Below are 12,885 nucleotides of genomic sequence, written 5' to 3' on the forward strand. Positions count from 1 at the left end.
GGGATGTAGGTGATGGGCATTCAGATAACAGTGATTGTTAGGATATAGAAGAAAGGGGGGAGAAAGGCCTACAGCTGCAATGTGCAGACAATGCATCTTTAGCAGAAGGGGGGGGGGGGGTGTTAAAGGAAATGCTTGAAGGGTAAGTTAAACAACCCTCTGGGGCCTTTTCCCGGTCTACTGAGAGGCTTAGCATAATATGAGGATGGTGGCAGATAGACAGCTGCACAACCTCCTATAACACTATCTGAAGCCATTAGCCCATCTTTGGCTATTAAAGCATCCTTTCCTGAACAAGCCTTTCAGCCGGCCTATTCTATTAACCCTCTGCTAACAGAAGATGTGCTGCGCCCCACTCGTTACAAGCAGAAAATACGCTGACAGAAAATACTTCCTCTGACATTCTCTATAACAGGCATGTCCAAACTGCGGCCCTCCAGCTGTGGTGTAACTACACATCCCAGCATGCCTTGCCATAGTTACAGCATTCCCTAATAGCAAAACTATGGCAAGGCATGATGGGACTTGTACTTTCACAACAGCTGGAGGGCCATAGTTTGGACATGTCTGCTCTAGAAGATGCCAACATCATTTAGCCATCATGGAAGAAGCTCTAAGATGTATACATAGTGGCTGGTGGAGGATCCCATTAAACATATATTTCTGAAACGTCTGAAAGGTCGATACTGCAGTTTACCCAAGACAAATCTTTAAAACAGACAATATTCTAGAAAAAGAATGCAATATATATTATATTGTGTCCAACAGCCAAAACAGACTGCTCTAGTACACAGCAAACCAATACTACAGCACTAAACCCATTCACTTGGCAGCGGGTTGTGGATATGGATTACAGACAATTACACAACATTGTACCCAAGAAATAAAAAGGTCTTCTGAATTCCATGTTCTAACCCTTTGTCTAATTAAAATTAATGTGTTCTGGTATCTGTGGTCATGATTATCATATCACTACAAATGAAACTTCAAACTTTCAAAAGACGACATTTTTAGACTTTTCTAATGGTGGAAAAATTAAGTTCAAATAAAATCTTTGGAGTAACATGATTACATAGGAATTACGGGTTACTTCCAGCAATCAGTTTAATTATAATAACAGCACATTATTTGCTTCTTATTGCTCATTTCCATTGTAAGGGGGCAGCGCAGATGGTGTATACTGCCCCACAGCACTGAGGTCATGGGCCCAATTCCCACCAGGGATGTAACTGTGTGGAGTTTGTATGTTCTCCCTGTGCTTGTGTGGGTTTCCTCCGGGTACTCCGATTTCCTCCCAAAATCCAAAAATATATTGTTGGGTTAATTGTCTCCCAGAAAATTAACCCTAGAACGTCTGTGTACATGTGGTAGGGAATATAGAGTGTAAGCTCCACTGGGGCAGGGACTGATGCGAATGTTCAAATATTCTCTGTAAAGCACAGAGGAATATGTGTGCGCTATATAAATAACTGGTGATAAATAATAGATACAAATGGAAAAGTAAAGAGCTACTTTACAAAAACCAAAATGGATGTCCGTGTGAGACCCGCAGGCTTGGGACGCTCTCTATAACCAATAGAATGCTTCGGGTCCGTTACAGTCCTATGGAGAAGTACAGCTGTAATTCCGGAAGAAGCTGCAGTGGTCCAGTGTCAAAGGCTAGACACCACCCACCAAGTACCATTGGCCGTTCTATACTGTATATGGCTTTCAGGGGTCATCAATCCAAATTCCTCCCTGCCGACAAGTCCTGCCTAGTGCAGTCTGGCTTGGAATCTATGTTCCTTTTCATTTCTCCTTTCAAACATTTTGTAGGAAGTGGACTTTGTTTTAAAAAAAAAAAAAAAACCTGGTTTCTGCATATGATCCCTGCAGCATAATTGGAACCTTACAGCTCCCCCACAACCCTCTCTTTGCCTCCTGTGGGAGCAGCCACAGTGTTATTACAAGTCTTATTTTCTTGCTTTTCCTTCACTTGCCGAGCTTAGGGTTTCAGAGCTCAGCAGCAGGATTTCATTTCCTTTGCCCTAGAAGCACATTGGGCAAAGGGGGCCAGCGAGGGAAATACTACTAGGCCAAGCTGGGACAAGACCAAAGAAAGGGCCACAAATTGACCTGGGCAGCACAGCCATCACGTGCTTTCATGGAGCACTTAACAGCTCTCTGATCTATTATGCTGCAATAAGTAGTCCAAGCAATTAATAGGATCAGCCTCCTTCTGTGCCCGATGGATTGAAGTAGCACTCTGCCATATATACAATCCCATCTGTGTACACTGAGCTCGCAGTTCCAGCAGTTGTCACATGGGAGCTGAATAACGCTGCACACTCTGCTTTTACACCATGGCCCGGAACGCTGTGTTCTCAGCACAAAGTGATCGGATACAGACCAAAATTGTCATCCATAGTCCGAAAACATGAAAAAACAAAAAAGACTGTACCCAGATCAGCTAGGCATTCACGGATGCTAAACACATCACATCCCAATCGGTCTGTAAGGGATTGCTACGTGAGCAAAGTCACAAATGTTTTAATATTTTGTTGCAGAACTCTGGCAAATTTGTGAAGTTAAAAAAGTTGCAAGCATATGAATGGTAAAAATCATCTAGTAATAGCTTAAACTGCCCACAGATCTTTAGCTTGTACACGTGGCACATTCCCTGGCACTCGGCACCATGTTACAAGCGGCAACAATCACGGATCAAAACGATGCCACCAGCTCCCAGAGATCTGCACGTCACGTCACGACTTCCAACCCATCTAACCTAACCATACCTGAACAATGACAACAACCTCTCCCTGCCTGCCAAACAGACAAGTCAGGGCAGGACAACTGTGACTCTATGGAACCCGCTCCCCGGCACTGTTCGAGAGGCCTCCAATGTAGAATTCTTCAAAAACAGACTCAGGACTTTCCTGTTCACCCATGCATTTCATTAGTTCCTAAAACAACACAACCCAAGGGCTTACTAGTTCTCTTCTCTGTACAGCTTAGTTTGTATCTTGTGTTCTTAAAGAGAGATAAAGAACCAATCAGCTCTTAACTGTCATTTTCCATTCCCAGCATGTAGCATGGCAGTGGAGCTGACTGGCTGGTACTTTATACATCTTTATCAACCTCCACTTTAGCACTTGTTGAGGCATACATCTGACCCTTTGTGTCCTACTGGGAGAACAGCGCTATATAAATAACAGTATTCGGAATGGTACACTTTTTGCTTTTATTGGAACACTGTCCGGTAGAGGTGGGCATCCTTAATGCACAGAAATCTGCTGAGCATTTCACTCTCCGCTTCCTTCCTGCTATCATGTAGTAAAGCAGGATTTAGATTGTATCCTGTATCTCTTTGTCTGCATTGAAATCAGGAAAGGCTTTAACATAAGCTTCAGGTTGGCAAGCGAACCACAGGCATACACCTGGCTGATCCATTATTACACGCTGCACGATATCATACAGTGCATTATTGTGCCAACTGGCTCTGCTCATATGCTTCTGCCATGCCAGGGCTGTATGTTCTAATACAGCCCTCATCACTGGCTAATGAAAACGCCAATCAAGGGTATAAAACACAGCTATCAAAAACACTTTTCATCTCAAGCTGGAGTATATGGCTTCTTACATTAAATTACTACCACTACTACGAACAACTGAATTTATAAGCCAATGTAACTTGTTTGGGCCTTACAATGAATCTCATTCACCTAACTGAATTATTTCAGTGAAAGATCTAGTCCGCTGAAAACACATGCATCAGCAGTGTCACTGGGGGCTGCGGAATGCCAGCTCTTCCACAGTGAAAGGAGCCAAGAGCCGCATTGTGACAGTACATGCTGCATTATTTTCTTGTCACCTGCCATCTCAGGGAATTCTGGAAATTGCCCTGGTGTGAAGAAAAAGTTTGGCCCGCAAGGCCATGCCCCCTTCCCACAAAGTCATGCCCCCTTATTTTCAGCTGCGTGACTGTCTTTTCTGCGTACCAGATGTCATTGAACTCAAAGGACTCAAAGAAAGTGCAGTAAAGGAAACCATACTACAAGAGCAGGCGGCCATCTTGGGGGCACTACAAGGACTACAGAGTTACCCGAGGATTGATGCCCACAGATGCATTAGAGAGTGTTTTTCACCTGGTTTCCACAATCTTTGCAAAGAGCTTTAGGTCTATGTTGAATAACGAGATTGGGCGGTAGCTTGCACAGAGATTAGGATCTTGGCCAGGTACGTGTGTGACAGCTTTAGTAGTAATATCAGAGTTTAGGGAGGCTAATTAGTTCATGGTTGCATGACGCAAGCAGCATGACCGTAAATATCATTGAAAATGAACTGGTTTTGCTTGCATGTGGTAGAGGAGAATCTGCTTCTGGATTAGGTGGTTAACAGTGTCCATCTGTGTTTGCTTCCACATGGCAAAATCTAGGAATGCAAGGGAGAGGGTCGGTGGTTTAGGTGAGCTTTCCCATTGTTAGCACTGCCAGGTAACAGGCTCTCCTCACAGCTGGCCTTACACAAAGTGCATTTCTATGTTATACGGCATGCGGAGCGGTTTCACTGCCTCGGATATCTACACACCTCACCAAGTGTGTCTGAGTGAAGGATATAGAGGCCCGCACAAGCACTAAATGGTCAAGAGCATGGACAACATCTCCAAAACCTTGGGGAGCATCGACCCGGTGATATATAAGTAGTAAAGTCTGTCATAAATAAAGTCCATGACTTAGTTATATTTTTTTATATTATATCAGGATTGTCTTCTTCCGTGCCAGGTGGTGACACTCTTGCAGGTAGAAGGTAAAGCTACTGTACTGTATCAAGCTGCTCGAACCAGAACACTATCAGTGCAAACTGGGTTCTATGGAAAAGTGATCGGTAATCCTGAAGCGGATTCTTTGTTCTTAGAACTGAACTAGGCATCACAGCAGCTCTGGTAGCAGACAAGAAGGTCCCAAAATGTTATGGTGGAATACAGAGCCTGGCAGTTTAAAAATAAATACTGATCACAGATGGGTTTGGAACCTTTAATGAAACCAGGAATGTATTTTTGCTGTTCAGCTAAGAAAATAGTATATCAGCAATCTCGTCTACTTAAGATGCCCATACATCAGTGGGTGTGATCATCCGATCCACTGAAAGCACTGATCTTCCGACAGGATACGCCAATCGGTGGGCATCGATGATGCCGATTCGCTGGAAGAGCGAGGGAAATAGGGCATATTAAAAAAATGGCAGATTCTGCAATCTGTGCCAGGATCCGGTATTGTGATTATAAAAACAGTTTAAATATCCCCGATCCCCCAACATGACCATCAGGGGATCGCAACAGTATATGGTACATGTATGGGCATCTTAAGCCATAAAGCACGAACTAAGAAAAAAAAAAACAGCAGCCACCAGCTTTACTGGCATCATATTCCGCTAACCATTATATCTCCATAATCTGAGTGGGATTACTTCATCCTGGTGACATTTGCAAATAAGTGGGAAAAGACTAGAATCACACCGTCAAAGATGCATAAGGACATCATTATGTGGTAGGTGGAACGTGTAGTTTATCAAATGCAAAAATATGGCAAAACACAGAGTCTGTAGCGGACAAACATATGAAACTGGGCGAAATCTATACCTGAAAATGGTACAGAGGAACACCAAAAGGGATATATAGCCACATACAAAGCAATCCTTTGTGGAAATGTGAGCGCTTTACTGCTATAACCTCATTTACTGTGTAAGACATGGCACTATTGGGCCCAGGTTGGCAGGAAAAGGGGCCGATTCCTGGAGACTTGTTTGGAATTTTCCTCCTCGGCTCCTGGCCGCCCTCTGTGAAAGTTTGTCAGGTTTGAAGTTTGGAAGTCATAGATTAAAGTGGTCATTAAGTATTCTGACATCACCGATTTGTTCTATATTCCAGGATGATGGCCCACTTTGGATGGGCACAGATTTCCATTCATGGCACCGAGATGCTGCAGAGAGACGCGTGACTGCCCTCCTACCCTGAATCGGCATCCCAGGTTATTGTGTTTTATTATGGCTTGACAAGAAGCCATTTGTCTTTTATATTACTCGGTCAGTCTTTGAAAGCAATCAGCGACCCAGTTTGTTACATTTCCAAATTATTGCAAGCAGATGGATAACGGTTCTCAGTCTCCTAATTATTTTGGATATTCTGCAGGTTCTATTTTCCCGTCTACTAATACAGGAGCTTAGAGAGTTAGTGTACGACTTACTCGTTCTTCTAGACTCTTATTTGGGAATTTCACCTTCTTTTCCCCACTATGGGCAGGATGTATTAATATACATCGCCGCCCTTCGTCTGGCAGCCGCCGCGATGCTGCCACATATGTACTAACATATGCGGCTAGCATCGGGTTGCGGTGAAGGAGACCTGTGACCTCCTCCCTGCACTGATCCTCTTCCGGGTGCAGGGAGGAGGAGAGCCCGGCGCAGCAGCAGCAGCGCCGGGTGTGTGAGGGAGGGGGGAACCGCCGGGACCTGCTGGGACCCGGCGACTCTCACCGCAAAGGACAGCTCTTAACGCAAGAGCTGTCCTTTGCCTTAATAATCGCATATGTTACAACATATGCGATAATTATAAATGCGATGGGCGGCGGAGATTCTTAGAGAATCTCCCCCTTTATCTGCATAATAAGCAGTGTAGGATTGGGACACAAAAGATCCATCGTAACACCGTGTTAGTGAAATTCACTGGATTTAACAAATTTCTCTTTCTTCTAAACAAAATTTGTCAAACAATATAGAAATTAAGTACAAGTTATCATTATAGAATTTGTCGTTGTCTTGTTTCTGTGTAAGTCAATCCCTGATATTTTGATCATTTCAATTGTCTACATCCGTATAGTTATACATTGCTCCTCAATTACAGCAAATATTGGGAGGATGGGGGGTAATTCCTTACCTATGACATCCAGGCTGTAAGTGTGGTTGATAGACCCATGCTCATTTTCTACAATGCAAGTGTACATGCCTTTGTCAGATGGGACAACGCTTTCCATGATCAAACTCCAGTGTTGGTTACGTACCTGGGGAGACCAGGAGAAATGATAAAACACAATATTAATAACCGAAAGCAAACTAACCAATCCCTTCATTTACACAGATGAATTTGCATGGGGACAAGTCAAATGTATTATTCACAAAGTCTTTAAAACAAGAGAAATCTGAGCAATCACATGAAAGGTGGAGTTTGATTCAAAGACGATTGACCTTTAGTTCTTCGTCTTTTGCTAAACAAGAGGTTGTCCACCTTAAACTCCAAGATTCGAAGCAGGTGATGTTTTTAGGATTTCTGTCAGTGGTAACCGGTGGAATGATTCCACCTGTCTTCGATACTTGAGGACTAGAGTTGAGCATCACAGATGAGCAGTGTATGTTGTGTGCTTCATTCTAGGTGGACCTATGGGGTCTTTCGAGCAGCTTAAGTATGCACTATGTGGCTGAGTTTGGGTAGTATGGATCTGTTTTCGTTTGAGCAAACGGTGTGTTTTTGCACACAGCGCACGTGCAAGTTTACATATTGTATATTGTATGCCCGTCCTATTTAGAAACAGGAGGAACTTGGCTGGATTGGTCTTTCCATGACTGAGGATGCATCAGTGAATTAACTGTGCAGTAGGAAAGTGATCATACGTGACCACTCTGATGCGTGTCATGGGTCAAATGCTCTGGCCGATTGTCAGTTGTGCATGCAAGGAAGGGGAGTCTGTTTCTGACAGATCTCCTACTCCTAGCATTGGGCTGGTGCAAATCCAATGTTAATGATGATCGTTGCAACAGCCGGCGTAAAATCAATGGGCGACAGGGGTGACACACACACACACACACACACACACAATACCTTGCATTCATCAAATGGCTACTGGCATTAGCATAAAGTAGCAAAGCAGGCTTCCACAGCGGCCAGGAACTTCAGCCACTTTGTCTGCGATAAGAATTAACCCTTATATAAAAAAATTTCTCCTAATCTGCCCAAACTTAAGGCAGGGGTTCTCAAACTCGGTCCACACAGTTCACGTTTTCCAGGTCACCTGGCAGGGCCACAGAGACTCTTTGACACATTTTAAAAGATCCACAGGTGTAGATAATTATTTCGCTTGTGATTCTGGGCGGGATGTATATAATATACATCGCCGCCCTTTGCCTGACAGCCGCCGCATATGTACTAACATATGCGGCTAGCATCGGGTTGCGGTGACGGAGACCCCCGCTATACCTGTGATGTGGTCTGCGGGGGTCTCCGTCACCTCCCGGCAGCTGCCAGTGTCCCCCTGCGTCTCCTCCTCCCCCCTGCAGCCGGATGTCCTCCCGGCTGTGACACCTGCTGGGGGAGGAGGAGATCAGGAGGACGGGAGGGGGGGGGGGGGGGGGGGGATGGGGCTCGCGGCGATAAAAGCCCATAGGCTTCTATAGGCCACCCTCTGAGGCGGACGGGTAATGGTAAATAGGAAAAGGCGGTAAAACCCCTGTTTTACCGCATTTTCCCTTTAGTACATCCCGCCCTCTGTGAGGAGACCTGCAAAACATGCATTGTGTTGGGTCATGAGGACCGAGTTTGGGAACCTGTGGTCTAAGGATTCCAACTAACAGAAAAAAAAAATGGTGACCCAGACTTAAACCGCTCACGGTCTTAATAAAGAACAGACTATTAGGGCAATTAAACGGTGACTGAAATACTGTACATTTTAATGAGGGGAACATGTTGTACTTTTAAATACTAAACTTCTGCTCATTTAAAAAGTTTGAATTTGAAATAAGCAAAACAGAAAAACCAATGAATGGTGTCTAATATAAATGATCTGCCCTAAGCAATGGCCCTTATTCTGGTTCACTCGCAAAGGCAAATTCCTTCTCAAATGGACAAAACCATGTGCACTGCAGGTGGGGTAGATGCTACTTGTGCAGAGTGTGTTAGATTTGGGTGGGGTTAGATCTATATTGCAGTGTAAAAATAAAGCAGTCAGTATTTTCTCTGCACAGAAACAAAATATCTCACCCAAATCTACTTCTCTCTGCACGTGTTACATCTACCCCCCTGCAGTGCACATGGTTTTATCCGTTTGAAAAGGAATTTGCCTTTGCGAGTGAACCAGAATAAGGGCCAATATGCCTAAAATATTTGCCTCTATTGAAATCTTAAACCAATATTCTACACAATGAATGGATAAAACGGGGGATTTGATGCTATAATTATATGCAGTATTGTGTCTGTGACAATATATTGCACAGCCTGTACGTATTCCATAGGATATAAACTACATACTGCTCCTATGATTGCCATGTGTCCCTACTACACAATGATCCTGAGATAGCGCTGTCTGCTGCTTTCTGTCTACAATACATATTAACCCTACACAAACATGCGCTGCCTAATACTTGTCCCAATGTAATTACAGTCTAATAACTTCTATCTATTAGAAAGGACTGCAGGGAGACCCAAGGAATGCAGAGGAGGGAGTGGAGCTGGTGATGCCATGGAGTGGGGGGAAGGGAGAACAGGTATCGCTTTATTTTAATGGAATAACGAGCCGCCTTTCAGTGCACACAAAGTCCTATTCAGCAGAGACGTCTGCTGTGTCAGCAGCTCATTCTGAGAAATAATTTTAGGGTGATGAGGGACAGTTCTGATCGGTGGAATCCTGACTATGCATCGGCTCCAAGTGTCCTTTCCAAGGTGGAATTGTTGCTTCAGGTTTTGCATATACTGTAGAAGCGAATGGAGAGTCTCAAAAAAGGGTTTAGGCTTTAGAACAAATTTCTATATATTTATAAAACAAACACCTATCACCTTATTCTAAAGAGGACTATTATTATTATTATTATATAATAATAATAATAATAATTAGTTTAATCAGCACATTATACTCCCTCCAGCCAGCATTTCACTTGAGCAGGGATGGGGAACCTTCGGACAACCATCTGTTGGGGAACTAAACATCCCAGCATGCCTTGTTAGTTGTAGCATGGCCACATAGAAAAACTGTTGCAGGGCATGCTGGGATGTGTAGTTCTACAACAGCTGAAGGGCTGAAGGTTTCCCATCCCCGAACTAGAACAATATTACACAAATCTTGGCTCCTGTGTGGGTGTGCTGAAACTTGTAGTTCCACAGAGTGTCCTGGCTCTGCATCCTTGCAGATTACCACAAGTGCACCAATTAAAAGATTAAACTTTTACCTGAGCATCAGTCATATTCCATAGTAAAATTGCATTCCAGAGACTTTGTTAATCCCTAAATAAGGGGTCACTCAGGAATAATCTACCGGTGTCGCCCAGGCATGCAAAAATCAAGAAATCAAATCAGCCAGGAGGATGAAGCCCAGCATGTCCCAACAGTAAGATGACAAGTGTAATAATTCCTACCCCAGCTCCTGTCTTTCCATTAAATGCATTACAGCCATTCACTGTCAATCAACAGTGATCTCTTTTAATCCCGACTTATCATTATGAGTATAGGGGAGGACAAGCCATACAAATATGAATACCTTTCCACTATACGCCAGAAGGTGTCTGCAGGTTCAAGGCCATAGAAATGGTTAGGCCTGCAGCGGGTCTGCTGAATTCCAGGACATTTGCCCTTCATTCCAGGGCACCTACAATCAGCGCTGTGTACACAGCCAATTCCCAGCGATTAAACTGTTTGCTCAGCCCTCTATTTACTCACATTAACCTGACTGTGTAGAAAGGGCTGTGGCGGGAATGACTTATCGGGGACAGCAGATGTGGGAACAGAATTCTGTTAATGTTAAACCTGCTTTCTTCGGATAAAACAAGTTTGCTTTTTGGGAGGGGCAAGGAAAACGTTGGGTCTTGCGATCAAAGGTGCACTCCAGTTTTTCATTGCACACTGGCAAAAATAACCGTGGGCGCCAGTCAGACACACTCATACCTACTGGTATGCACTATGCACACAATGATACCAACCTGTGCGCACCACCCATGTACATGCATACCTGTATGCACTACCCAGTGTGTCACACCTACCTGTATGCACTACCCAAGCAGTCACACCTACCTGTATGCACTATCCACGCAGTCACACCTACCTGTATGCACTACCCACGCAGTCACACCTACCTGTATGCACTACTCACGCAGTCACACCTACCTGTATGCACTACTCACGCAGTCACTCCTACCTGTATGCACTATCCACGCAGTCACACCTACCTGTATGCACTACCCACACAGTCGCACCTACCTGTATGCACTATCCACGCAGTCACTCCTACCTGTATGCACTACCCACGCAGTCACACCTACCTGTATGCACTACCCACGCAGTCACACCTACCTGTATGCACTACCCACGCAGTCACACCTACCTGTATGCACTATCCACGCAGTCACTCCTACCTGTATGCACTACCCACACAGTCGCACCTACCTGTATGCACTACTCACGCAGTCACTCCTACCTGTATGCACTATCCACGCAGTCACACCTACCTGTATGCACTACCCACGCAGTCACACCTACCTGTATGCACTACCCACGCAGTCACACCTACCTGTATGCACTACCCACGCAGTCACACCTACCTGTATGCACTACCCACGCAGTCGCACCTACCTGTATGCACTATCCACGCAGTCACACCTACCTGTAAGCACTATACAGGCACACATCTACCTATATCACATATAAATCACACATACCTGTATACAATTTCCATGTGCACACTAACACCCACCTGTATGCACAACCCATGTGCACACAACAATCTGTATGCACTACCCACACATTCATACCTACCTGTATGCACTACTGACACAACCACACCTACCTGTATGCATTACCTACGCTACACATATCTAGCTCTATGCACTATCCACATACTGACACCCATCTGTATGTTTAAAGGTGCCCATACACTGGGTAATGCACATGCCATTTGTTCATTTTTAACTTTTTTGAGAACCTGAAAACATTTCCCCGCAGTCCACGAGTCAGAGCGTCACTGATCGCACCCGGGTATCATTTCAGTGTAACCAGCATTAGAAGCGGACTGGTTAAATGCTTTCCCTAAGGTTTTCTAGATCAATAAATAAATGTTTGACTTTAAAAAATATCTATCGACTTTGCCTAATCCGTCTTCCAGTCCATATGTACCCAATTAGCAGACCCCCCTCCCACTTCCAGCATGACATCACTGTTTGAAAGACCATCATACTGGAATGTGTAACAGAATCTAAGACCAAACACAACCCAAGGTATGAGGATCACTTTATAGAAAACGTATTTCCATCAGCCTTTATGAGACAGGGGGTCAACTTTTCCTTAATGATCTGCATTGCGTAAAAAGTTAGAACGTGGAGATGAAAAAAAAAAATATCAGGACCATCTGTGCTTTCAGGTCACGGACACCTATAATTGTATCACTGTGCCCATTTCCAACGCTATACTGGATGTACAGTACCAGGACAAGAAATGCATTATCCTACTGAGAAACGGACAGAGCGTTTGCTACGTCTTGGCACGCAGAGAAGTAAAACATAATGAAAAGTAAATAAAACAGAACCAAGGACAGGTCACAGTGTGCACACAATACAAAGAAAGGGATAAAGTGTGTCCAACACAGTAATTTACACCGGAGAAAACACACACAGCAGCTGCCGAGCGCACACCCAGGAGTACTTGCATATGCACTGCAGACGGCGAGGGAGACCAGCCTGCGGAGGGGGCTCAGCACTTACATACTGCTATAAAAATGTGCAGTGAAAACATACAGGCATCATCACAAGTACCAACACGCAGCAGCCTAAGAACTCATGGGTGAACATAAACAAAGGCACAGAAAAACACATGTGAACACTACACAGCCCACAGCACAGTAAAAGCATGCCGGAGTGATGAGCTTAGTAAATGTATTGTTC

The 12,885-nt window shown here is 44.3% G+C and overlaps 1 protein-coding gene across 5 annotated transcripts in view; it reads right to left on the bottom strand.

Moving 5' to 3' along the window:
• FGFR2 (fibroblast growth factor receptor 2) overlaps positions 1 to 12,885 on the bottom strand; it is an 82,521-nt gene that overhangs the window by 26,937 nt on the left and 42,699 nt on the right. For all 5 annotated transcript variants that reach the window (XM_083149175.1, XM_083149176.1, XM_083149173.1 and 2 more), the window contains exon 6: positions 6,911 to 7,034. In XM_083149175.1, the coding sequence (XP_083005301.1) occupies positions 6,911 to 7,034 (124 nt within the window). The remainder of the gene's footprint in view (positions 1 to 6,910; positions 7,035 to 12,885) is intronic.

The sequence above is a fragment of the Crinia signifera genome, chromosome 6 (genome assembly GCF_055691185.1).
Source record: "Crinia signifera chromosome 6, ASM5569118v1, whole genome shotgun sequence".
Classification (NCBI taxonomy): domain Eukaryota; kingdom Metazoa; phylum Chordata; class Amphibia; order Anura; family Myobatrachidae; genus Crinia; species Crinia signifera.